The sequence below is a fragment of the Sardina pilchardus genome, chromosome 3 (genome assembly GCF_963854185.1).
Source record: "Sardina pilchardus chromosome 3, fSarPil1.1, whole genome shotgun sequence".
In the NCBI taxonomy this organism is placed as follows: Eukaryota; Metazoa; Chordata; class Actinopteri; order Clupeiformes; family Clupeidae; genus Sardina; species Sardina pilchardus.
This window is the reverse complement of record NC_084996.1, coordinates 5,876,156-5,901,383: the sequence shown is the minus strand read 5'-3', so window position 1 is coordinate 5,901,383 and position 25,228 is coordinate 5,876,156. Positions and strand designations below refer to the sequence as shown.

The window sequence follows — 25,228 nt, the reverse complement described above, 5'->3', positions numbered from 1 at the left end:
GCAGGATTACTGACACGCAACTCCCTCTCTCCTCCCCACACACACACACACACACACACACACACACATATGTAAGCTCAAACAGAGAGATTGGCCAAATGGATAGTTGACTGTTGAGAGGAGTTATCGGTTGGGAGTGTCCCACTGTAACCTTCTCAGCAGTGTCCACTGAGATCATGGCCACCGTCAGTGAACTCTGTGCCAACAGCTTCCAGACATTTCTCTTTCCAGCCCAGCCAGCCTCAAAGAAAGGTAAGACTCTCAAAGATGGATAGTGACATTCGATCATTCATATCATCACCTTTATGTTGGTGTTTGTGTGTGCCTGTGTGCATCTATGGTGCTTCTTCAAAATGACTACTGTAACTAGCAAAGATTCATGCTATATTCTTAAGCGATGGGAATGTATGGGAATGTTCCTCTGCTTTGTTATGCCGAGCTGCCAAACAGTTAAGAGAGTTTGTTGTGACCTGAGATTGGATCTCAGCATAGCTGACAAGTAATGGAGAGAGGGAGAAAGACAGAGGGAGGTCATTTCATTAGTGTGTGATTGTGGTGATGAGGAAAGTAGAATCTGCCTCTCTTTGTGTACATACAGACACACTGTCTGAGTAAGAAAGATGGTATCTTCTATTCGTCATAATTGCACATCAAGAGTCTTTATGAAAGACTTTGAATGTTTCTGTCTGTTTAGACGGTTGCTATGCTTTGCTAGTTTGTATACTGTTTGTATCTTGTCTGCATATGCTGTCCTGTGTCTTTGTATTTTCTGTCGGACTGTCTGTCTTCTTCCGTTTAAGTCAGTGCTCCCTCCTATTATATGTGTCTGCCTCTGCACTAGGTGCTTAAAATACTAGGGCAGACCTTACCCAAATCCTATTACCAAACCCAAAAATCTATTATGAAATAGTGAATAACTCTGGGACTGACGCAAATATGTTCCAGCACGCTACCAGGGATTAGTGGTAAGAGTCAGCATTCACATCAGGTCTATCCACTGATTCCCATGTGTTTGGCTCACATAACTGTGGCGTTAGTCAAAGACCATCTGGCCTTAGGGACTTTCTGTCCACTCCTCCTCACATACCTGTGGCTATTGAATGTCATACGGGTCTTATTGGGCCGGACTTTTGTATTATTAGTCTATACTGTGAGTTAGACCTGAGTCAAACAGGCTTCTTTGAGGACGGGGACAAGAGGTGTTCCTCATCTTGAGAGCAAGTTCCTGTTTGTTCCTTGTCTATCACAGCACTTTCGGTTGCCATGGGGTTTGAGTGAGTTCATGCTTCTGTGCGCAGAACTTTCGTATTCATAAAGGAAGTGAATCTGGCTGGCTTTGTGAAACTGCTCGTCCTCTCAAGTGTGTGTGTGTGTGTGTGTGTGCATGTGATCAGCTGTGCATGGTGGAAGTGTCATTATAGGTCATAAAATGGGATGCAGAGTCTCCACCGGTCATTGCAAAAGAACCTAGACAATAAGAACTGTTAGACAATAAGATTGTGGGAGCATTTATTTTCTGTCTTTCTGTGCATTATCACTATGGTAGCATCAGCATCTCTAACACTAAATCTATACATTTAATTTATTTACACTAGTGCTCCATTTTGGTTATGCACTTTGCTTCACTCCAGCACTTGATAGGAATGAATTCAGCACTGCTTTGGCTACTCTGATCAGGTCAGCTCACACAAACACACATACACAATATTGCTCCCTGTGTGACTATGTGCTATCAAGGTAGTAGCATGCCTGAAATGCCTGGAACTGACACTGCAGTGTGTTGCCCTCCAATGGCCAGTAGTGGGCACTCAAACCATTCCAAAACCTAAGAATGGTGTCTTACGTTTCCTTTAAGTATTATTATTAGCAAATAGATGTAATCTTAGCTTTGCAGATTATTGGTACATTAAATATACTATCAGTGGTATGTCTGCTGTTAAATTAGAGCTGGTTGAGTTTTGGGACACTAAATGCCTAGTAGCAAATGAGTACTCAACTACAACAGCTCTATGTGAGATCTACCTGTCCTAAATAGCCTCAGTTATGTTCACAAGTCGGAAATATTTGCAAAATAGTATGTCACCCAGACACACCAACATGCTTTCTAAATCAAACCCGTGTGCGCGTACTCTGCTGCTGTGACAAAAGGCTATTGTGGGTGATGGCAGCGTGGGTGCCCTGAGGAATTACATTGATTCTGCTAACAAGAGACTTCTTCATGGGGAGAGCCAAAGGGGAAGAGGTGAGAGTGGAGGCCATGGAGGGGGTTGGAAGGGAAGGGAGAGGAGAGGAGGGGGAAGGGGGAAGGGGGAAGGGGAGGAACAGTTACATTTAAGAAGTCTTGGCCTTTAAATTCTTGCTCATATGTCGTCACAACTCTGTCTCTGATGCTGCGTGCTGCGTAATATTTCCATGATCATTTGCATAGGCATCAAACTTGTGTTAATGTCAGGAATCTGATTTACATCAGTGATACACTGCTGAACAGAGCTGACGTCTAGGAGGAACAAAGCTCGGCATCATTGATTATTATCATATATGCAGATCAGTTGCGTGCAATATTCTTTCGAGGGGTTGAGTGAGGGGTTGTGTTGTTTGTAATATGTCCATAGAAACAAAACACACACTCACTCAACTCTTTGCTCTGACTATCTGAATCATATCTGAATCATATTCTCTGTTCTAAAAAGCATCATCTGAACAGCTGTCGTAATAGAGGTCAGACTGCTTATCATAGTATCCAACGATCACACCAGAGTGTTTTTGAGTATTTATGTAAATAATTAGATAGATAGATAGAGAGATAGATAGCCTACTTTATTGATCCCCAAGGGGAAATTCAAGGACATTAAAATATATACATCTAACCTATTAGTTCAGCTTTATGACCTATATGTATCACTATTTGAAGGAGTAGTAGCCTATGTTAATGCTGCTTTACTCACACCTTATCAAACAGCTTCAGTCACATTCCTGAGCTAGGCTACTATCAAATGCAGGCAGGCACATGTTCTTGATGAGCAGCACACATAAGCACATGTTCCTTCCACCGTCAGATACATAGCCAATACACCACATATCAATCCTCAAGCACATCTGGTCCCAGTCATTCAAAATAGCATGAGGATATTTATTACTGTGTTCTAGGCCTAGGCCTAAAGCTTCTTAAAAAACAAACCACATGTTAAGCCGTTATATGCAGTAGCAGCTAATCAGATAGAATCATCTTAGGACAAAACATTTTGAAGTGTTAAAGTTAAAACTGCTTAGCCTATTCTAAAGACATGAACTGTCCCACATGTGGGATTGAACTCTAAAACATATTTACTTCATGATTTTAGTTGTTTAAAACTAAGAACTATGAAGTTAGGGAACGAATAATGTTGTTTGAATTCTTTGCGGTAGTATAGCCTACGCGTTTTGCGCGCTGCTTATGCGCCCAGAGCGCATTGCATTTTGCGGAGGTGCTCTGAGTGCCTCGAATTGAAAAAAACTTAAACTGCAAGCGGAAAAGCGCCTGCGTTTTTATGAAAACACTGGTGCGCGTTTCTGAAGCGGCAAACCGCGTCATGCCTGATCGTTCCCTTATGCTGCACCCCTTCATCCCTATGCAGTTTAGCCAGCTCTCTGTCCGGACCCACAGGATTATCCCACAGTAGATTTGCAGAAACCGCCCGGGTGTAACTAGGGTGTGGATCCCTGTGGTGAAAAACTGATCCCCGGTCACCCAGCTTGCGGAATTCACGTCACGCAGCAGACTTTGAGCAGGCGCGTCATTCGGTAAACACATCGAAGCCGTAGATACAAACCGAGCAGGATTGGTTCGTGAAGCCAGGGGCACTCAAAACCACTCCCCACGCCTGTTTCCTCTCCAGGCTCATCCGGTGGTGTGTAGCTTAGCGTAAGCTATTTTGCTAAACGTGTTCTTTTTTCGCGTGAAAAGAAAACGAATAAAACTAAGCAACGACATAAGCGACTAAACTTTCTATTTTTGTCACTGCGTCTCGGCCAGTTACATCTAGCCTAAGTCTTGGTTGTCTATAAAGGTCGGAAAGTAACAGAGAGCAAAATGGTGCTAAAGTCAGAAGACGGAGTTGGTAAGTTATGAAAATTATCTCTAATCAACTTTCTTTTCCTGTTTGTTAACGAAATTCTTTAGACTACAGCCGGAAGCGCCTAACTTCTGTCTAGTAAGCAAATTTTGTTGTCGCAACAAAGTAACAAGTCTGATTTGACGTAGGCCCCCTGGGAACTGCGGACTTTAAATCCCAAACCTACCGTTGATTTAATGCTTTTAATTGGCCATGGGTTAGCTATAGGCTATGTATTTGTTCACAGATGTCGACATACTTAATAATGTTATAAAATCCTAAGTAGTTCTGAATAGGCTAAGTATTTTGTAATTTAGCTTAATCTAACAAGTGTCGAATCCCTTCTAATTTGTCATGGCCTTTCCTAGGTTCCGAATGTAGGCTAGGCTATGTAATGGACGAGATGCCATCGAATCTGCGTTGGCATGCCATTAGCACTCAATACTGGATGCATGTGTGTCCCATTTGTCAGACAGGTGTTTCATCAAGTTCGGCTGACTTACGCAAACACGGGGATGGGCATTTGTTTTGGTGGCAATGTCCTGCTTTGCACTAGTAGGCTAGAGTTTTTCTTATTGAGTGTATTTCAGTGAACTGGACAGGGTCAATCAATTCAGAATTAATGCAGTTGTGTTTTACCTCGTCAGGTTGCAGCTTGTAAAAGGTTGTTTAGGATAGTGTGGTAGTGCCAGACAGTTGAGTCAGACGAGACATCACCTGCATGCAGCTTACTCATCATTTGGTTGGCCTTACATAGGATGAGAAGAAAGTCAGTTGTATGCATCTGATGAAGGACATGGGGGGAGATGATATCGTTGTTATGGGTTTGATAATAGTCACACCGGGGTTAGGCCTACAGCATTTTGGATTATATGGATTGTGCACACACTCATTATGATAGCCTAATACCCGCATGCTGTAGCCTACTCTTGTGTGTGGGCTAATGTTGAGAAGGAAAGAGGAGGCTTGAGTTGAGATACTGTACCCTGTCAGTTGAGAGAGAGAGAGAGAGTGTGTGTGTGTGTGTGTGTGTGTGTGTGTGTGTGTGTGTGTGTGTGTGTGTGTGTGTGTGTGTGTGTGTGTGTGTGTGTGTGTGTGTGTGTGTGTGTGTGTGTGTGTGTGTGTGTGTGTGTGTGTGTGTGTGTGTGTGTGTGTGGCAGCAGCAGCAGAGGAAACAGGGCTGACCACTGGGTGGTGCTTGTGAAAGAATAAGTTGGAGGGAGAGAGAAGGAGCAGGATGGAGGGAGGGAGGGAGGGAGGGAGGAGGTAAAACGTGTGTGGGATGGAATGAGAGAGCGCACCAGGCGGATGGACTGTAACAGGGCTCGGTGCCGACCCCAGTGAGTGAGGGATTCTGTCTGGTTCTGTGCATCTCCCTCTCCCAGCCTCTCCCAACTTTCTCTCGGACATGTGCGTCACAAGCCTTTGCGTTTGCTCTTGAATGTAAAGGAAAAAGGGGGATAGAGATAGAGCCAGTGGAGAGCAAGAAGGATAACTATCCTAAGGATCACACTCTCAGGTCAGACTGTGTTTGTTGACATGAGTAATTGTAAATGTTTGAGAGATATTTGGGTACGGAGGTATAGAAGAGGCATGGGTAACTTACTGAATGTGGCCATTTTGTCCCTTGCTTAGGTAGAGATTGTAAATGTGTTTTGTGCAAGTCTGCATGTTTTTTTTTTGTTTTTTTTAAAGCTGTGTCATGATGATGGTGACATTTGACATTAGGTGCCTGTGTGATTAATTGAAAGGGTTAATTGAATGAACAGGGTTCAGTAAAAGGTCATAGGATGGGGTCGGAAATACAGGTCAGGTCAGGGGAGGAGTTACGAGCAACATATATATCTGCATGTGGTTAATGCAAAGACAAAAAAGACAACATGTGATGTTTCGTGTCCTCTGAGGATGGTGATTTTAGAGATGGTTCAGAATTAGATTGTAAGAGACTCGTGTGTGTGTGTGTGTGTGTGTGTGTGTGTGTGTGTGTGTGTGTGTGTGTGTGTGTGTGTGTGTGTGTGTGTGTGTGTGTGGCCAGCTGTGGTTTGGCTTGATGGAAAGTGTTTGTTAGCTGAGCGTGTTTACTTGAGTCTGGGTGTTGATGAACTGCCCATGTGAGTGTAAACAATATCCTTGTGTCTGTGTGTGTGAGAGAGAAAGACAGGGAGCGAGAGAGTCAGAGAAGGTGTGGATATTGTGCTATCATTAGATGGGAATACAAATCTGAACTCGGGTTTCTGAATGCCTTTAAAGCCAGACTCGTATTAGGAAGGACAGCCAGCAAGTCATTGCATCGGGTCGTCTAGGTTGCATGGCAGACTGCAGGAAAGTCAAATGGAGGCCACACCACCCACTACCTACCACTGCCACCACCACCATCACCACCACCCCCACCCCCACCCCCAGTGTGCAAATCTGCATTGCCCATGGGAAGATGTGCTGAGCTGGCTGGGTTTCTGTGAGACGACAGTCTGGTGCTGGACCAGATTCTGTCAGGAAATGCAGACGGGTGTTTGGGCCAAGCGTAGATGGAGGACACGCAGGGAGGGGGCGGCGCTGGAGCCTCAGCCTCGGTGGTCCCAGACGAGCTAATGGACGGACTTGGTGGATGGCCCAGGTTGAGTGCGGGATCAGGGCGCCTTTCTCCATGAAAGGAAACTGCGCTCTGTGCATGCAGAGAGTCTCTGCCTATCAATGCTGCATTCAAAAGAACACCCACTCTCGCTGTGTGTGTGTGTGTGTGTGTGAGTGAGAGAAAGAAAGGCAATGAGAGAAGGAGACGGCCTAAGATTGTGGTGAGGGGGTGTTTTTGAACTAAGCGACAGAATAAAGACGTGTGTGTGTGTGTGTGTGTGTGTGTCTCCGCAGTGTGAGACGAGAGGTTGTGGGAGGTGTTTGAGCTTGCAGTGAGCCTAAGCATCAGATTATTATGAGAAAGAGGCAGATCAGAGGGAAAGAGGGGGGCTTTGCATTGGAGAGTTTTAGTAAAGGATCTCTGTTTCTCCTTCAAAAGCTTTTGAGCCAACACACACACACACACACACACACACAAACCTCTAAACGCAGATAAAAATCAGAACTCTGCTCACTAACTTTCCGAGTAGATTCATGCACGCATGACCCAAATGTGTTCCCTGAATGTTGTTGAATGTTTCTTAGGAATGTATACTAGTACAGTTATCTACTGTATGTATTTGTTATTTCATGAACAGACATAGAACATTTAGCTGTACATTTTTATCAGTGGCCTATGTGTATGGCTCTGTAATATGTGCCAAAGTGTCCAGCGCTGAGCCTAGCATCATCTTCTAACTCATCTAGTCACAGGGATGTGTTTCACAGGTATGAAACGCATCGCTTTTCCTGTGAAGTTTCTTTCTGTAGAAAGCAAACGAGAATTTTCAGAGCATAGGAAATCCCCTTTTTCTGCAATATCTGCAAATTGTGGCTTGCTGATTCACAGAAAAGACAAGCACTCTCTCTCTCTCTCACACACACACACACACACACACACACACACACACACACCACTGGAGGACGATTATTCTGCAGTGAAGGGTGCCTTGGGCTGAGTGAGTGAGTGAGTGAGAAGAGTAGATCAGTGTTTACTGGGTTTAGTTCTCCCCCTGCTGTGTTGTCTTATCTCTCCGTTCTAAGAATAGGAAGAGCTGAGGCGAACAGGCGAGAGAAGGAGAGCCATGCTACTGAGCTTATACTCCACTCATCTCACTGGGAGGCTAGCTAGGCCTAACAGCCCTACACCCCTCCTATCCTCTAGCACTAGCATGGACAGATGCAGTGCTAATTCCTAGCTAAAGTCTCCGCTGGCTGCACTCACTGTAGCTTAAATGTTATTTTTATCACGTCCGCCTCATGAATACATGTAAATGAAGCCACACCACAGATCAGCCAAATGCAAGAATTGTCTGGTCCGTAAGCGTAACCTGTCACAGGAAGACTAGTATGAGCTAAGTAGCATCATTGAGTTATTCCCATTGAGTCCTTGAAGCTAACCCGGCGGACTTGTATTGTGTTGGGATGTTTATGATTTTCCTCTGTGGTTGCTGGCTGCATACTACGGTAATTGTTGGTTTACCTCAGTTCTTCTGGCAGAGAGCACTGCTTTGTGTGTGTGTGTACTGTATGTGTGTGTGTTGTCAAACATTATTCCGTAAGAGACGTTGGGAAATCGGTGCACTTTTAGCCCCTGGGTTAGTATAGTGTGTGTACTTAATCACACTTGAAGTCTCTCTCAGGCTGCTCTGTATTAGATGCTATGAGCATCAGTAGTATAATCCAGCATTGTCAGCCATATGTTTCATAAATCTCTCTCTATCTCTCTCTCTCTCTCTCTCTCTCTGTCTCTCTCTCTCTCTCTCTCTCTCTCTCTCTGTCTCTCTCTCTCTCTCTCTCTCTCTCTCTCTCTCTCTGTCTCTCTCTCTCTGTCTCTCTCTCCCTCTCTCTCTCTCTCTCTCTCTCTCTCTCTCTCTCTCTCTCTCAGTGCCGGATGATCTCACTCCAGAAGAGCAGCAGGAGCTGGAAAACATCCGTCGCCGCAAACAAGAGTTGCTGGACGATATACAGGTAAACACAGACCCATTAGACCCATGCGATATACAGGTAAACACAGACCCATTAAGCAGCTTGCACACTGCCCAAACAAGTGCCAACAAACACCAACATTCTAAAGTTGGCAGTTGTTGGCATTTGTCTGTTGGTAGTCTTTAGAATGTTCATAAAACCAACTATCAGTCCACACTGCCCAGACACTAGCAGACAAGACTGACCTTTGTCACCTACCTTTTACAAGGATACAAGGATGTTTATTTGTCACATGCATATGATTACTAATGTAAAGAATGAAATTGTCAGTTCCTTCGCCTATTGTGCATAGTAGGTAGGCCTACTAGGTAGGGACAGGATAACAAACAAACGCGGACTGACCGTCCACACTGACCAAACTGTTCGTGGTCGTCCGTGTTTGTTAGCGTTTGTTGGCGTTTGTTCGAGCAGTGTGCAAGCTCCTTTAGACCCATGCGATATACAGGTAAACACAGACCCATTAGACCCATGCGATATACAGGTAAACACAGACCCATTAGACCCATGCGATATACAGGTAAACACAGACCCATTAGACCCATGCGATATACAGGTAAACACAGACCCATTAGACCCATCGACTGTCATCCTCACACAAACCCAGTTTATTGTGCTCACAAACCTAACGTGGTGTTTCCACGGTGGTTAGCGTTTTTCCAGCGCAATGGGAATCCATTACACGGCTCTATCCAGCACGTACACACACACAAACACACAGACAGACAGACAGACAGACACTCAGACAGACAGACCTGCCACGCCCACAGGTTGTGTTTCCGGACGTGTGTCTGTTATCTCCTGCTGTGGTGTAGCATGGCAGCCGTGTGTCCTGCGAGCGTGAGCTCATGATGAGCGGGTGTGTAGGCCGCCTGACGTCACGCTCCGATGAGGGGTGGGGGAGCTGCTGATTACTCCTCGATTGCCATCTCAGGAATCTCAGTCGTAACAGTAACAGTGAATGGATGGCCTCAGTGGCCTGATCGTAAACTACGTAAATAGAGGAATGTGTGTGTGTGTTAGTGTGTTTGTGTTAGTGTGTGTGTTGGTATTTCCATTATGGGACCCACTTTATCATGATGGTGTAGAGTGCTTCTGCTTTCTATCATAGATTGAGGTTATGTCAGTCATATACCGCAACATGAATGCCAGTAACTCTTTCCCTCTAAAGATGTTGACATTTTTTTTGGATCTTCCCCGGTTCTTTCTCTTCATTTTGTTTCCCGCTGATAAGACAGTTTTTCTGAGCCACAGTGTAGTGTAGAATTTGTTGTCGCTAGTGTTTACGTGTCTTAAACTTAGACAACCCCGGAAACATGTGGCTCATCCATGCCCCCCCTTTCACTCTCTCTCCCTCCTCCCTCCATTTTCCTAAAATCCTCCCCCCCCCCCCCCCCCCCCACACACACACACAACCCAACTCCTCCCCCCCAACCCAACTCCTCCCCCCCATCCCTCTGCATGTCAAGGTCTTCCTGCCCGAGGTCTGCCTTCTGTCTTTGTTTGCGCAGACAAACATGCCAGGAATGTGTTGTGATTGCAGAGCTGGTGCGGGCCTTGGGAGACGCAGATGTTTGCTTTCCCCCCGCGGCCCGAGCGCCCGGCCGCCACAATGAGAGGGGAAGGGACAGGAAGGAGAGCGCAGGCCGGCCGCTCTCTCTCTCTCTCTCTCTCTGGAGAGCCACTCCTCTTGCCAAGCAAGGCAGCAGGAGGGAAAGCTCTCTCTCTCTCCTGGGCCCAGGGCCCAAAATGGACGCCTTATCTCCAGGGTTTTGTGGCCATCGTGATAGCGGCTTTTTGTTTAGCTTCGCAAAGAGAGGGGACTGATTTGTAGTCCAGCAGACTAGAGTGCACCAAATAGGGTTTTTGGAGAGCACGGACAGACAGTGCGAATAGTTTTGGGGTATTCGTAACCCCATGTTGTGAAATGTGCAGTCTCCGTAGTCCAGCTCCTGCCTTTGATATTGTCCTCCTTGAGTCTGTAGACAGCAGCAGCTTGAACTAAAGACACTGCAGCCAGGGTAGCTCACAGGGACAGCTAGGAATGTACCACAAGCTTGCTCCTGCCATTCAGTCTGAATAAGCGCAAAATTGAGATGCCCTTTTGGAGATTGGGAGCAAAGTCTACACTGTACATGTTTTATTATTTATCTGACAATCTATCATTTTGGGCGGAAATTTGTCTCCATCGTAAGGAAGAAACACATAGGCTCTTCTGGCTGGGAATCGGATATTAGGACAGTGGGGTTATTATTATATGGTCTTAATGGACAGATGGGTTTTAAGACTTAAGGGTTCTTTTGATCTGAGTGAAAGATTAAGTGAAAGTGTGAGTGCCAAGGTGCCTGGCCAGGACAGACGTGTGTGTGCGTGTGTGCGTGTGTGCGTGTGTGCGTGTGTGCGTGCATGTGTGCGTGTGTGCGTGTGTGTGCGTGTGTGTGTGTGCATCCTGACCCCAAACAGACTGGAGGCTAATGTGATCAGGCTGTCTAAGGGCTCCTCCCGGAGGTCGTCTCCCCTCTCCTCTGCTAATGCTGTTACAGCTGGGGCAGAGGTGCATTCTGGGAAATCCATTCACATTTGGGCAGTTAGTGTCAGGCCTGCATGGGATAGTTATTGCCTGAGAGAGGGGGGTTTAGAGATATAAATCTCTCTTCCTCTCTCAATCTCTCACTTATAACCACACACACACACACACATACATACACACACTCTTACTCATACACAGAAAGAGATAGTGTATTCAGAGAGCAAGGTCTCAGTTTAGCGGACAAGCGCTCACAGACACCTTCTCATCCATCTTGATGCGTTGGTGAGAAGTGAAATGTACCAAAGCATTTTTTTACTGTTGTAGTCCACCGTAACCATTTGGACGATATTCTTGCTTTTCAATAACCAATCTACAGTATATTTGTGCCTTTGTGCCTTTGTGCCTTTGTGTTTGTCGTGCTTGTGTCCCTTCTTCACGTGTCCTCTTGTTTGTCCTGTCACACAGAGGCTGAAAAATGAGATAGCAGAGGTGACCAGCGAGATCGAGAACCTGGGCTCCTCAGAGGAGAGGTGAGCTGACACCGCCAAAGCTTCTACACTCTTGGAAAAAAGGGTTCTTTGGGTACTGTATAGAACCATGCAGGCTTTAAAGAACACTTAGGGGTTCCTTTGATGAACCCTTCAAAATGGTTTAAAGAACCATTTAGGGGTGCCATATATGAAGCATGCAATATAGCTGTTTTTGGTTCTATACAGCTATACCTTTTTTTCTAAGAGTGTACATGTATTCTTCATACATGATGAAACACCACAGATGGTTGTGGTAGCAAGGGTGACTGCACCCTTATATGCTATGGTTTTGTTTATTGTGTTAAGAATTGGCAAGCGAAGAATATGCTTTCTGATCCCTGCACATTCCCATCCACAGGAAGAACATGCAGAGGAACAAACAGGTGGCCATGGGCCGCAAGAAGTTCAACATGGACCCCAAGAAGGTGAGTACACGTCGCCGCTGGAGCAGCTTGAGACCTTATAAACAACGTTGGCTGGGGTTAACTTGAACTTTTTGAGTACTGGGGCCTATTGCACAAAACTAGGATAAGGGATTAACCCGGGATATCTTGGTTATCCTGGCTCAATTTATCTGTGATCCAGTTGCACAAAAGCGGGATAGGGGGCAGCAGGATATGTTATGGTATAAGTTACCATGGCGATTTATTCTGTGGAGCTAGTCTGCTCCTGACCAGGCTAACATCCAAGATAAGTTGATTCTAATGGTAATTACATTAGCTGATTGGTTCAGCTATCTGTCATTCAAATGAGACCTCCACGTGATTTTTTTTTAAAGAGCTGTAGATTCCATTTATATATTATTTACTACATGCATTTGCTCGCAAAACACAGCAGAATGTCTGCCTAATACCATATGGATGTCATTTAAATTATGGTGGCCTTATAATTAATAACATAGCCTACTCGTTGTTTGCTTCTTTTTTGACAGATGTTTGATGAATAGGCTGCTGTAGGCTAGTAGTTGATTGGAAGTGGAGGGGACATTTTTCGAAGGTGTTTTCAACTATTTCGGCTTTTAAGACAAATTAAGATACTTTGTGCATCTTTGCGGTGGCAAAGCGCTTCCTTAATGACGTTGCGTGCCGAGACAAGGAAGCTCTCACGTGGGTGCATACGTAAATTTGCATTCAGTTGATCTGCCACACCTACTCCCGCTATGTAACAGAAATAATCATGATCCCCCATCCAAAAAAGTAAAACTTTACCTCGTTGTTAGTCTATATCAAAAGCGGTTGTTCACTTTGTGTGCAAGACGCTATTTTTCGCGTCTTTTTTATTCCAACCGCGAGTTATTTGGGGAGAAACGAGAATGCGCACATACACCGAATAACTTACACCTGGCTTGATGAATCCGTGTCTGCTCATCCTGGATTGGTCTTTGTGCAACCAATTCAGCCGGTATGCTCTTGTTTAGGATTCAGTGATCGCGGCTCAGTAACTTATCCCGGATGTCTTAATTCTGCTTTTGTGCAACGGGCCCCAGGTGGTTGGACAGATGTTGGGCCCAAAACATTCCAGAGTGTTGCTACGGTGTTGATGCTGTATGCTTTTGTGTCCGTGTTGTGCAGGGCATCCAGTTTCTGATTGAGAACGAACTCCTCAAGAACACCAGTGACGACATCGCCCAGTTCCTCTACAAAGGGGAGGGTCTTAATAAGACCGCTATAGGGGACTACCTTGGAGAGAGGTCAGCAAGACTGTGTGTGTGTGTGTGTGTGTGTGTGTGTGTGTGTGTGTGTGTGTGTGTGTGTGTGTGTGTGTGTGTGTGTGTGTGTGTGTGTGTGTGTGTGTGTGTGTGTGTGTGTGTGTGTGTGTGTGAATACATGTATGCACGTGAGGCTAGGGCTTCTGAGGCATGGTGTTTTCATTCATAGAAGAGCATTTGAAAATCAGATGTATCTGAAATTCTAAGGCCTTGATGTTGATCTACAATATTTTTAATAATGAAAACGCCAATACCGTTCTATTCCGCATCTAATCCTGATGGACAGAAAGAGTTCAAGCATTGATAGCGTTAGCTCACTGCGCTTAGCTCCATGGTAACACAATTGGAAACACACACACACACAAAGCTGCAGCAGGCGGCACCACCCAGGGATCTCACTCTGATCGCGGTGTGCAATGCCCAGTGTTTACTGCTCAACACTTCATGTTATGAGCCAGTAACTGATTGCCAGGGCAGTTTGTCAGGTTTCTTTTTCCCTCTCTTCGCACCTGAAGTGTGAACTGGCACTCAAGCTTGCAGTTGAAACTGAATTTTCATGACGGTTTCACAAGCTGCATCTGTGGTCAGTTGTGTCTGTGTGTGTGTGTGCGCGCGTGCGTGTGTGTGTGTGCACATGTGCATGTCATATTTGTCACTGTGAAAAAGGTTAACGATTTTGAAAAGTGTAAGGACCGTTTTGTGCTGTCTGACGCGCAGGCATTTCATCCTGCACATCCCGCACTTCTTCTGTTGGTGCCGGTCTTTAAAGCAGGATTGTGTTTCCTCGGAGAGAAAGGAAAAGGGGGATTAGATTTGTGTTAAAAGAAAGTGATCAGGTTTCCCTGCCGCCCCATCTGTCTTTCATTTCCCCTTTATCTCAATAATCTAATTCAACATTTAATATCTGTGGAATGTTGGCTCACACATAACAGCTGCATTAGCCTCAGTTTCCTCAAGTGCACTGTAGTGTGTGTGTGTGTGTGTGTGTGTGTGTGTGTGTGTGTGTGTGTGTGTGTGTGCGCGTGCGCGTCCCTATCTGTGTGTGTGCGGGTGTGTGAGCAAACATACTGTAGAATGTAACTGTTTGAACAGTTGGACGTTCCCGTTAGTAGAAATGCGTTCCCATTAGTGGGAAGAGAGAGTGTTCTGAAATGGGAGCAGGGTCTGATATGTGTTCTGTTGTGTGCGGATCACTGTGGAGCCAACACCCTTTGACTCAGCTGTGAGTGTTCTTTGCCTGGGGCTGTAGGTGCGTGTGTGCACATGTGCCGTGTGTGTGTGTGTGTGTGTGTGTGTGTGTGTGTGTGTGTGTTGAGTGTCTCCTTCCACTGCTGAGTGTGTGAGGTAGAATCAGGAAATGAGGGTTGGGTCTTCCTGTAAAGCGAGCTCTAGTAGTATCCCACAATCCTCTTGGGGAGGAGTTGCTCAGAAATCCGTTTTGATTCTGTCTGTCTGTTTTTTCAAACGTGATGTTTGTGTGGGTGATTGTGTTGCAGGGATGACTTCAACATTCAGGTCTTACACGCATTTGTGGAGCTGCATGAGTTCACCGATCTTAACCTGGTGCAGGCACTCAGGTAAACATGCAAACATATAAACACACAAACACACAACACTATACCATTTATAAATGCACAGGTTTGGATGAAAATGAGCAGTTCACGCATTGATTTTTGTGTGTGTGTGTGTGTGTGTGTGTATGTAGGCAATTCCTGTGGAGTTTCAGGCTTCCAGGCGAGGCTCAGAAGATTGACCGTATGATGGAGGCATTTGCACAGCGCTATTGTCAGTGTAACCCTGGCGTCTTCCAGAGCACAGGTAACCACACACACACACACACGTGCACACATACACACCTGTTGCAAACACACACTAACACGTACCCTGACCACAGTCTGACTCAAAGCTCTATTTTTGTGTGTGTGTGTTCCAGACACCTGCTACATCCTGTCCTTTGCCATTATCATGCTGAACACCAGCCTGCACAACCCCAATGTGAAAGACAAGCCCGCGGTGGAGAGGTTCATCTCCATGAACAGAGGCATCAACGAGGGAGGAGACCTACCGGAGGACCTGCTCAGAGTATGGGCCCTTGCTTACCCTCTTACCCTCTTGCCCTCTTGCCCTCTTGCCCTCTGCCTCTCAGCATCTCGTTGATCCCCTCTCTGTCACTTATAACTTGACCTAAAGAAAAACTCCGACAGTTTAAAAAAAGAAAATGAAAATGAACATTCTAGCTGCCTGGCTGCTCTAGCTGTTAGCTAGCCGCAGCAACTCGAGCTAGGTAGCATCGTTTTGTTTTCCGTACTGACATATCTGTTCCTTTAGGTCACAGAGTACTATGTGGAGAAATGGCAATTTTCCTTTAATATGCATGACTTGGGCCTCTCATGGTTGTGAAACGAGAGCTTAAGTATTCCTCGTAATCTGGCGTTAGATGATCCTTTCTGTGGAAGTTTGTCTCCAGTGCATGAGGGTATAGTAGGGCACTGATCAATCTCCATTTCCTGTGCAGAATCTCTACGAAAGCATCAAGAATGAGCCCTTCAAAATCCCAGAGGACGATGGGAACGACCTCACACACACTTTCTTCAATCCGGACCGTGAGGGCTGGCTGCTCAAACTGGGTCAGTATGCACACGCCACAAAGACACTCTCTGGCACACACACACACACTCACCCATGCACCCACAGATGCACACACACAAACCCACACAGGCACACACACACAAACCCACACAGGCACACACACACACACACACCCACACAGGCACACACACACACACACACACGCACACATACGCATTCACCCCTTGCACCCACATATGCACACACACATACACACACACACACACACACACACACAAACCCACACAGGCACACACACACACACCCACACAGGCACACACACACACACACACACACACACACACACACACACGCACACATACGCACTCACCCCTTGCACCCACATATGCACACACACATACACACACACACACACACACACACACACACACACACACACACACACACACACACACACACACACACACACACACACACGCTCATGCAAAAAAGAGTGTAGGAGGTTTTAATACGAAGTCTATACATGTTAATGAGCCGCCCACCTTACCCACCATCTGTGTGAGCGTGCGTGTGTGTGCAGAGGAATCTTCGGACGCCCCTGTTTACGCCTCCGCTCATTAATAATACATGTGGCCTTGTTACCAGATGGACATGTGGAGAGCTATGAATTATTTACATATATGCACTTTTGATAGGCACATTATAGACGCCCACACATCGACCTCACAGACCTACTTCATGTAAACACATGTACTCATAGCCATATGTCCACAAAATAACTCCCAATCACTGTCAGACACATAGCCATACTGACCTGTAAACAAAATCAAATGATGGACAGAGCTCTCTTTTTTTCCTGTGTCAACAGCCACTTTGGCTGCCCTCTCTCTGGGGCAGTAGTGCCCCCTAGTGGTCACAAATGACCTGAATACGGAATGTAAATATGTAATCAGAAAGATTGGTTGTGTTTTGATTAATTATGATTGATTATGATTATTTTTGATCACCCCGGGGTTTGAAGAGTCCTGTTTCAGAATCAACGGAGCCGCGTGTGGACGTCGCACAATGATGTGATCTCCTTACCCCTTTTAATTTTTAAAATTGTTTTTCTTTTTCCTCCTCGTTTGTTTGTTCCCATGATTTTTGGCTGTTGTCTTTCTCCAGGAGGTATGTACACCTGTTCACCCAACTGAGCTGAGCCTCTTGCTGGTCCGCCATGCTTTTTATTTCCCTTTCTGTCTCGCCCTCCCTCTCAATAGAAAGTTAGAGTGGTGGGCACTGCATTGTTGTTTTGTTTTTTTGTTTTTGTTTTGTTGACCTCAGTTTTCTCTTTTGTCACTGGTTTTTGTTTGATCTTCTTTATTTGGTCTCATAAAGCAGTTGGTTTTGTCTGCGTCTCCTCTCTCTCTCTCTCTCTCTCTCTCCCTCCCTCTTTCTCTCGCTTTCTCTCTCTCTCTCTCTCTCTCTGTGGTCACCAGGTGGTGGCGGGGGCTTGGGTGTGATTGGTCTGTTTGCCGTGGTGTTTCCTGGTACCATTCTGTCAGCTGCATTGTTCCTCTCAGCCCTCAGACTGCCTGTCCACTGCCAGACTTACCAGCAGACAGCCAATCCTGTTACTGGCAACACTGCCGCCCTGAGGTCTTGTGACCTCGGCATTGTTAAGCAGACATGTTGACACAACTGAGCCAGAAAGGTTTCTATTAACCCTTTAGAAATGTTGTGATAACGTGCAGGCTAAACGCATATGCATATTTTGGACAATATGGTGACACTGTCAAATTGGACAATGTAGTGGTTATTCGGACGCACATAATCGTCCCATTACATAAGATTCTTAAACATATTGCCCTTAAAATTAATAGTGTCTAATGATTACTAGCACATTGTTGAACAGCAAAAAAACACATTATTTATGATTTGGTTTATTTGGCTTGGTTCTGCTGAACTAGCTCTGGTACCAAACACACACATAAAAGGAATATTTTCCCTTCATTTGTTGATGTCCATATTATGACTATACTGTCCAGTGAAGGAGTCTGAGATTTCAGTGGCTGAAAGGCAACTCTGCATCCAATCAAGCCGCTTCTCTTCATGCTTTAAATGAGGTGGGGGTGCTGGATTACTCAGAGGGCTTTTGGGAGCATGTATCTGAAAAGAGATTGGGAATGTTGCCTGTGCCTGTATCATGTACCTGATTTACTGTAGAACCAGATGCTGTGCCAGATCCTCCTTTGACAAAAGACCTGAAGAATGTCTTTCACCTGTCTTGGTTTGCAGTTTATTCACCGCTAGTCTAAATGTAATCTGCCCCAGATTTTATTCTAAACCCAGTAATTCGTCCCAGCACCAGCACTACCCGTCCTTACCCCCAACCCTCTCCAAACATCTCCAGAGGGTCTTGTCCGTCTGGCCATATGTCTGTCTGTCTGTGCCTTTTCGGCAGGAGATCTTTGGAAGGGATGCTACTGTATGTTCTATGATCATAATCTACAAGCCAGTCAATCAGTCAGCTTTCATTGTGACACCAAATCAATCAGCTTGGGTCATGTGACCTCATGTGACCTCACGTGCTGCTGTCTGTTGAGCTTGTCTGTCTGCCATATTTTTTTTTATTTTTACAGTTGTAATGCAGTTGAGCTGTGGTGGGAAACATTAAGTGGAGAATTCTTCAAGTAAAGCCAGGAATTATTTTGATAGTTTTGTTGACATGCATCAGCCTCTGTTGATGACTCATTCCAAGTCCATGCTCTTTCTTATTGTAATGAGGTTGGAAGAATACCTGCTCCTTTTTAGGATATTCTACAGAGGTTCATAGTACATGATCCACTGATTTTGCTTCATCATTGATCTTATTAGAAGGTCTCAGGTTGAGGTCATGGATGAGCATAGGATTAAAAGGATCCACATCCGCAGTATATGAAGCTAATCAGATGGTTTCAGAGCATCAGTGGTGATTTGGATTTTAAGCATAATGCTGTGTACGTGCTCAGCGTTTTGTAAGAAAGTGCCTAATTCAGATGGCTTTTACTAGCAAAAGATGTAGCTGGTCTCTAAACCACTGATTGTAAATGGATTTTAATATTCTAATGTCTATCGGTAGATATGTTTTGTAGTCATATTTTTTATGTCACCATTGTGCACAGTGAACAGGGATCTAAAGATCTTAACCATGTAGCCAATTAGGTAAAGATCTAGATGGGCTCTGGTTTCTTCTTTGCTTCTGTGGGTTAGTGTTCTGTGGGAGTTGTCCTGGGGGAAATCTCCAAGTGCTCCTTACTGGACTGAGAAGACGCTGGAGTCTTGCGTGGGTCCTCATCTGTCTGTCCGTCTGTCTGCCTGCCCGGTCGCTCTGCTGTGTGTGCGCGCTGGGCCTCTCTGCCGTGTGCTGTTGGTCCGTGGGCCCTCTGCCCCCCCCCCCCCCCATCGCCACCTCCCCTCACACCTGTCCCTCTCTCCCTCAGGTGGACGCGTAAAGACATGGAAGAGGAGATGGTTCATCCTCACTGACAACTGTTTGTACTACTTTGAGTACACAACCGTAAGTCAAAGTAGTTTTTTATTTAATTCAAATCCACCGCTCATACACATGATACACATTCCTCTACACAAAAGTGTGGGTTTATGCTGGGGATGTTGCTAAGGGTTGTGCTTCTTCTTCAGGACAAAGAGCCCAGAGGAATCATTCCCTTGGAGAACCTCAGCATCCGGGAAGTGGAGGACAAGAAGCCGGTAATGTGCTTGTGCAGTATGAAGGTATTATTGGGGCAAAAGTCACGAGCACATTTAACTGCAGATTTCGCATTCGCACACTAAAGTCACAAATGTGTAACCGTACATTTGAAGTTGTAGATATTTTTTTCATACCTTGTTAACACAAAATAGGGCTACGGGTTCACGAATCCGTTCTACAAGTTCACAAAACCGTTTTACAGATACACGAATTCTCACCTGTGCATCACAAGTTCCTGGCCTCATCCCCTCGAGACTTTTGCTCCATTTACACTGCAACGATTGGGGCAAAACACATTCGCACATCCGTGTTTCATAGTCTGAGAACATGCACAACATTCGTGCATTTGTAAACCCAAATGTGAACTAATGCAACAGAAGTTGTGCATCTGTGAAATGTTTTCTCATTAATACAAGTCTTACACGACTACAAGTGCATTGATACAAGTGCTTGAGTCTACATCTGCGAGTTTCCGTCGCTGTTTTCCGGGGACGAATACTTTTGCACCAATTATACCACCTGGCGATGTGCAAAACCGATTTGTACTTGTGCACGCAGAGAGCATCGATCGAAAACAACACAAGGCGGCCGGATCTGGATCTGGATCGCGCCCACACATCCCTGCTCATATAGCCTAACCTCCGCTTGTTTCCTCATCAATATAAAGACAAGGACGCACGATTTGTAGATTTTCTTTTCACAGAGTGAGAAAACATACTTCGGAGTGATTATTTGCACCCGGGTGTAAATAGTGGAATGGATCCATTTTCTTATTTGCACCCAAACCTGTAATGCGTGCAGAAACAGATGGGATGGCCTACCTAAATCTAACAAGTTAGGATTTTTAAAAACAATCTTTTTGATGGAAACGTGGTGCTAAATTCCCATAAACGTGTTCAGTTAACGGGTAAAACCGTCCGTTTGTAAGCAAAATCAAGAATTACGAGTTTGTTTACCGTCACTGAGCAACCAGAAGATAGAAATATTACGCTACTAGCCCGTTGCATGTACTAGAAATTGTATAGGGTAGCGGGTAGGCGCATGGGCCATGGTTCGAAGATTGGCAGTTCGTATCCCATTAGCAACCTATGGCTTTTTTTTGCATGCCAATATAGTTGAAAGAGTTGTTTTCTGTAGAGGAGTTGACTATTTAGAAGCGTTCTACTCACAACTGTAGCCTATTTCTATAACTAAAATAAAACTAGACCATTTTTGACAGATTCATTAAGCACAAACTCTTATTTGCCGCGAAGTAACGTCATCAAAGAGAAGAGAGTCGTTCGCACATACTTTCAAAATATTTTAGTTTGGCATGCAAAAAAAAAAATGCATTAGCCTACATTTGGAGTGATTTGAACCACCAATCTCTGATTCATGGCTCATGCACTTATCCGCTAACCTACATGACTTCTACGTTATGCGATTGACTGGGCTAGTAATATTTGTCTATCTTCTGGTTGCTAGGTGACTGTAAACAAGCTCGTAATTCTTGATTTTGGTTACAAACGTACGGTTTTACCCGTTAACTGAACACGTTTATGGGAATTTAGCACCACGTTTCCATCAAAAAGATTGTTTTTAAAAATCCTAACTTGTTAGATTTAGGTAGGCCATCCCATCTGTTTCTGCACGCATTACAGGTTTGGGTGCAAATAAGAAAATGCCTCCATTCCACTATTTACACCCGGGTGCAAATAATCACTCCGAAGTATGTTTTCTCACTCTGTGAAAAGAAAATCTACAAATCGTGCGTCCTTGTCTTTATATTGATGAGGAAACAAGCGGAGGTTAGGCTACTTATATGAGCAGGGATGTGTGGGCGCGATCCAGATCCAGATCCGGCCGCCTTGTTTTGTTTTCGATCGATGCTCTCTGCGTGCCCAAGTACAAATCGGTTTTGCACATCGCCAGGTGGTATAATTGGTGCAAAAGTATTCGTCCCCGGAAAACAGCGACGGAAACTCGCAGATGTAGACTCAAGCACTTGTATCAATGCACTTGTAGTCGTGTAAGACTTGTATTAATGAGAAAACATTTCACAGATGCACAACTTCTGTTGCATTAGTTCACATTTGGGTTTACAAATGCACGAATGTTGTGCATGTTCTCAGACTATGAAACACGGATGTGCGAATGTGTTTTGCCCCAATCGTTGCAGTGTAAATGGAGCAAAAGTCTCGAGGGGATGAGGCCAGGAACTTGTGATGCACAGGTGAGAATTCGTGTATCTGTAAAACGGTTTTGTGAACTTGTAGAACGGATTCGTGAACCCGTAGCCCTATTTTGTGTTAACAAGGTATGAAAAAAATATCTACAACTTCAAATGTACGGTTACACATTTGTGACTTTAGTGTGCGAATGCGAAATCTGCAGTTAAATGTGCTCGTGACTTTTGCCCCAATAATACCTTCATAGTGCAGCTTCTGCGCGAATGCACTCGCACACTCGACTTTTCCATAGTCGTTATTTTCTGAATTAGTAATAGTTCTTATTGTCATTTAGATCATTTTGTCAAGGAGCGATGGACTTCTTTCAAATAGTTCTTCGTAGATATCTTAAATATTGCGCACAGTTGATATAGTCAAAAATCACCCTTTTAGAATTTGAAATAATGTATGCACACTGCCAAAGACAATAACTTGCAGCACTCAAATTCTTACTTGAATACATATCAACTATTTATCAAACAATGTATATTTAAATGTGAATACTCATGTGCAAACATTTATGTGTGTTTGTATTGCAGAATTGCTTTGAGCTGTTCATCCCAGACAACAAGGACCAGGTGATCAAAGCGTGTAAGACTGAGGCCGACGGAAGGGTCGTGGAGGGCAACCACACCTTCTACCGCATATCCGCTCCAACGGCCGATGAGAAGGATGAGTGGATGAATAGCATAAAGTGAGTTCATGTCTGTGTGGTTTTGCCTGTCGGCCAGTGCCACTGCTATGGGTGTCTCTCATTTGGGCTTTTATACGTCCTCCCTCGCTCCTCGATCCTCACTGATCTACTTAAAGAATGATAGGGCGAAAACAATGGTATAGTCTATCCAGTGTTAGTTATAGATCAGTGGGAACGCCCCTCGAGGATCGAGCATCGAGGATCAGGGAGGCTTGTTGAGAAGCACTTTCTGTATGCGTGTCACCGACATTCACACATCTTTCTTGTGTTGTGTTTGTGTGTGTTCCCTGCAGAGCTGCCATCAGTCGAGATCCGTTCTATGAGATGCTGGCGGCCAGGAAGAAGAAGGTCTCCTCCGTGAAGAGGCACTAGGCGTTCCAGGCCCCCCCTCTGCAGTCTGGACCAAGGATGGGAGCTGAGATGAGCTGCTCGTCGGTGGAGGAGAGGCGTGGCTTAATAGCTAAGCAACCGTGTCTCTTCTCCTTCACTTCTCTGGGATTGGTTGATAGCTTTTAGAGTGGGAGGGGTCTGCGGGAGAATGGCTCTGCGCTGGCTGGTTGGAAATGGCTAAGGGGGATGCCAATCACTACAGGGTTTCCTGCTTCCCTTCGAACTGTCCTGTGGTCTGCTCCCAACTGGCCGTTTATAGGGCAAGAGAGCCTGTTTCTCTCTCTCTCTCTCTGTTGCTCGGTGAAACTCTCAAAAACAGCTTTATTGTGCTTAACCAACCTTTTCTTGTTTCACTCTCGCAGAAGCACCTATGTTAAAACTATAAAATCAGCAGGTCTGACAGAAAGTGGAGTCTTTACCAAAATTTTCCTATTTACCGTTGAAAAGAGGAGAGGTATCTTTCATTGTGTGCTTTGATATGTTTTGGCTGAATGTGTATTTTTTTACATTTGTATCGCAATGATTCCTTTGTCCAACCATTATGCTCACATGACTGAACAGTTTTGTATGGAAGAGGAGTGGTTGTAGTGGAATGTGTTCAGGTTCAGAGTTAGAATGATGTGTGGTTGGGTTTATGGTTGTCTCAGCAACACCCAGAACAACCCCTTTTAGAGGCCTTGTTTGCAATTAAAATAGTTTTCAGACGTTAGATTGTAGTCGGTAGAACAATCCAAGTCTAGTCACATCACGTGCCTACCTGGTCCCAGCTGGACCCAAAGAAGCCACACGTTCATGTTGCACTCTCCAGTGGCAGTGCATGACTTCATGAATGACTTCTTCTCAAATGTAACCTAGTTTAGGCTCCACGCCTGGGTGATCAGTGCCTGCGGTTTCTCAGTGCTCTTCTCTGAGTTAGCATTAGCTGCTAACTCCTTCGCACTCCCTCTTGTGCACTGACTGTCAGAGATTAACAATTATCTAAGCAGTATTGGTTTATTTATCAAGGATGTATATACTTCAATGTATAATGAATACTGTCTCCATTTCAGAAAGAGTAATGTTTATGTCCTGTGTATGTATGTAGCATTATATTGTTAGCCTAGTGCCATTTATTTTCCTTTTGGTGTCATTTTAAAGTTTCTACCATTTCATGGTAACTTGTGCTATAATAAAAAAACAAATAATAATAAAAAAAAAACTGAAATTAGAATGTGTGTGGACCTGCTCTCTATGCTTATAGATCACCTTAACCCCATCACTTTGTTGTGTTTAGAATGTATTGTGTAATGTATTCTACACTTAAATGAGTTAATCATGGTACCGTACTGGGACATTATTAATCATGTTAATCATGGTACGTACTTCCTTATTAGCAGTTTGTTCAAATGGTTGAGCAGATAGTTGCTGTCATGTCATAGTCATAGTGCCTTCCTGTTAAAGTTATTTGTAGTAGCCTTTATATGGTGTATACAAATAGGCCTAGTATAGGCAATAGCAATGACCTCATTTAACTTCCTCATTTAAGAAACAGATTTTTGGAAATGTAATATCATATGTCCAATGAATGCAGTAGACCTTAAGTAAGGTAACTTTCCTCTGAAGCTGATGGTTTTACGATACGGTTACTGAGGTGCTTTTTTCTGCAGGAAAGACCTGGGATTGTGCTTTTCAACTGGCTGTAGTAGCTCTGCCCTGTACAGTCAACGTAATACTCAGTAAATGCAACGGTTGTAATGCCTTCATGTTTTCATCATCACGATTTGTGGATATACAATAAAACTAAACTTGAGCTGCTTAATTCTACCTCCAGCTTCACTGTGAGATCAAATTGAATATGGCACAGCCCAAAACAGGCATGTGTGGATGTAGTCTCTTCTGCTGTGAGCTGTTCAAACATAGTTCAAAGAAGAGAAGCACAACTCTTTGCGTGCATCACTGTTTCCTGTGTAATGAGGTATTACTGGTCTGAGTGTCCGAGACCCTGCAGATCAAACAATGGAGTGTTTGTGGCGATGCTGTCACGTCCTGCTGCTGCTCTCCTTCTGCATCGGTTCCCACACAGGTACCATAAGCTGCTAATTATAAAACTGTTGGTTTGCTTTAAAAACGAATGAAAAACGTGCAATTATTGATTCATTATGTGATCTACAAGTGTGTCATAGC

At 44.7% G+C, this 25,228-nt stretch overlaps 1 protein-coding gene across 2 annotated transcripts; it reads left to right on the top strand.

Moving 5' to 3' along the window:
* On the top strand, positions 1 to 24,275 carry cyth1a (cytohesin 1a). Of its 2 annotated transcripts, none has more exons than XM_062531533.1 (13): positions 1 to 252; positions 8,590 to 8,672; positions 11,683 to 11,747; positions 12,106 to 12,172; positions 13,319 to 13,437; positions 14,952 to 15,032; positions 15,161 to 15,273; positions 15,389 to 15,537; positions 15,971 to 16,082; positions 19,506 to 19,582; positions 19,705 to 19,773; positions 22,521 to 22,675; positions 22,969 to 24,275. In XM_062531533.1, exons 1-13 carry the CDS (start codon positions 177 to 179, stop codon positions 23,045 to 23,047), a joined length of 1,245 nt encoding a protein of 414 aa, XP_062387517.1. In that variant the 5' UTR covers positions 1 to 176; the 3' UTR covers positions 23,048 to 24,275. The 2 variants fall into 2 exon arrangements, with proteins under 2 accessions (XP_062387517.1, XP_062387518.1); XM_062531534.1 differs by lacking the exon at positions 1 to 252 and adding an exon at positions 3,787 to 4,097.
* The last annotated feature ends 953 nt before the right edge of the window (positions 24,276 to 25,228 follow it).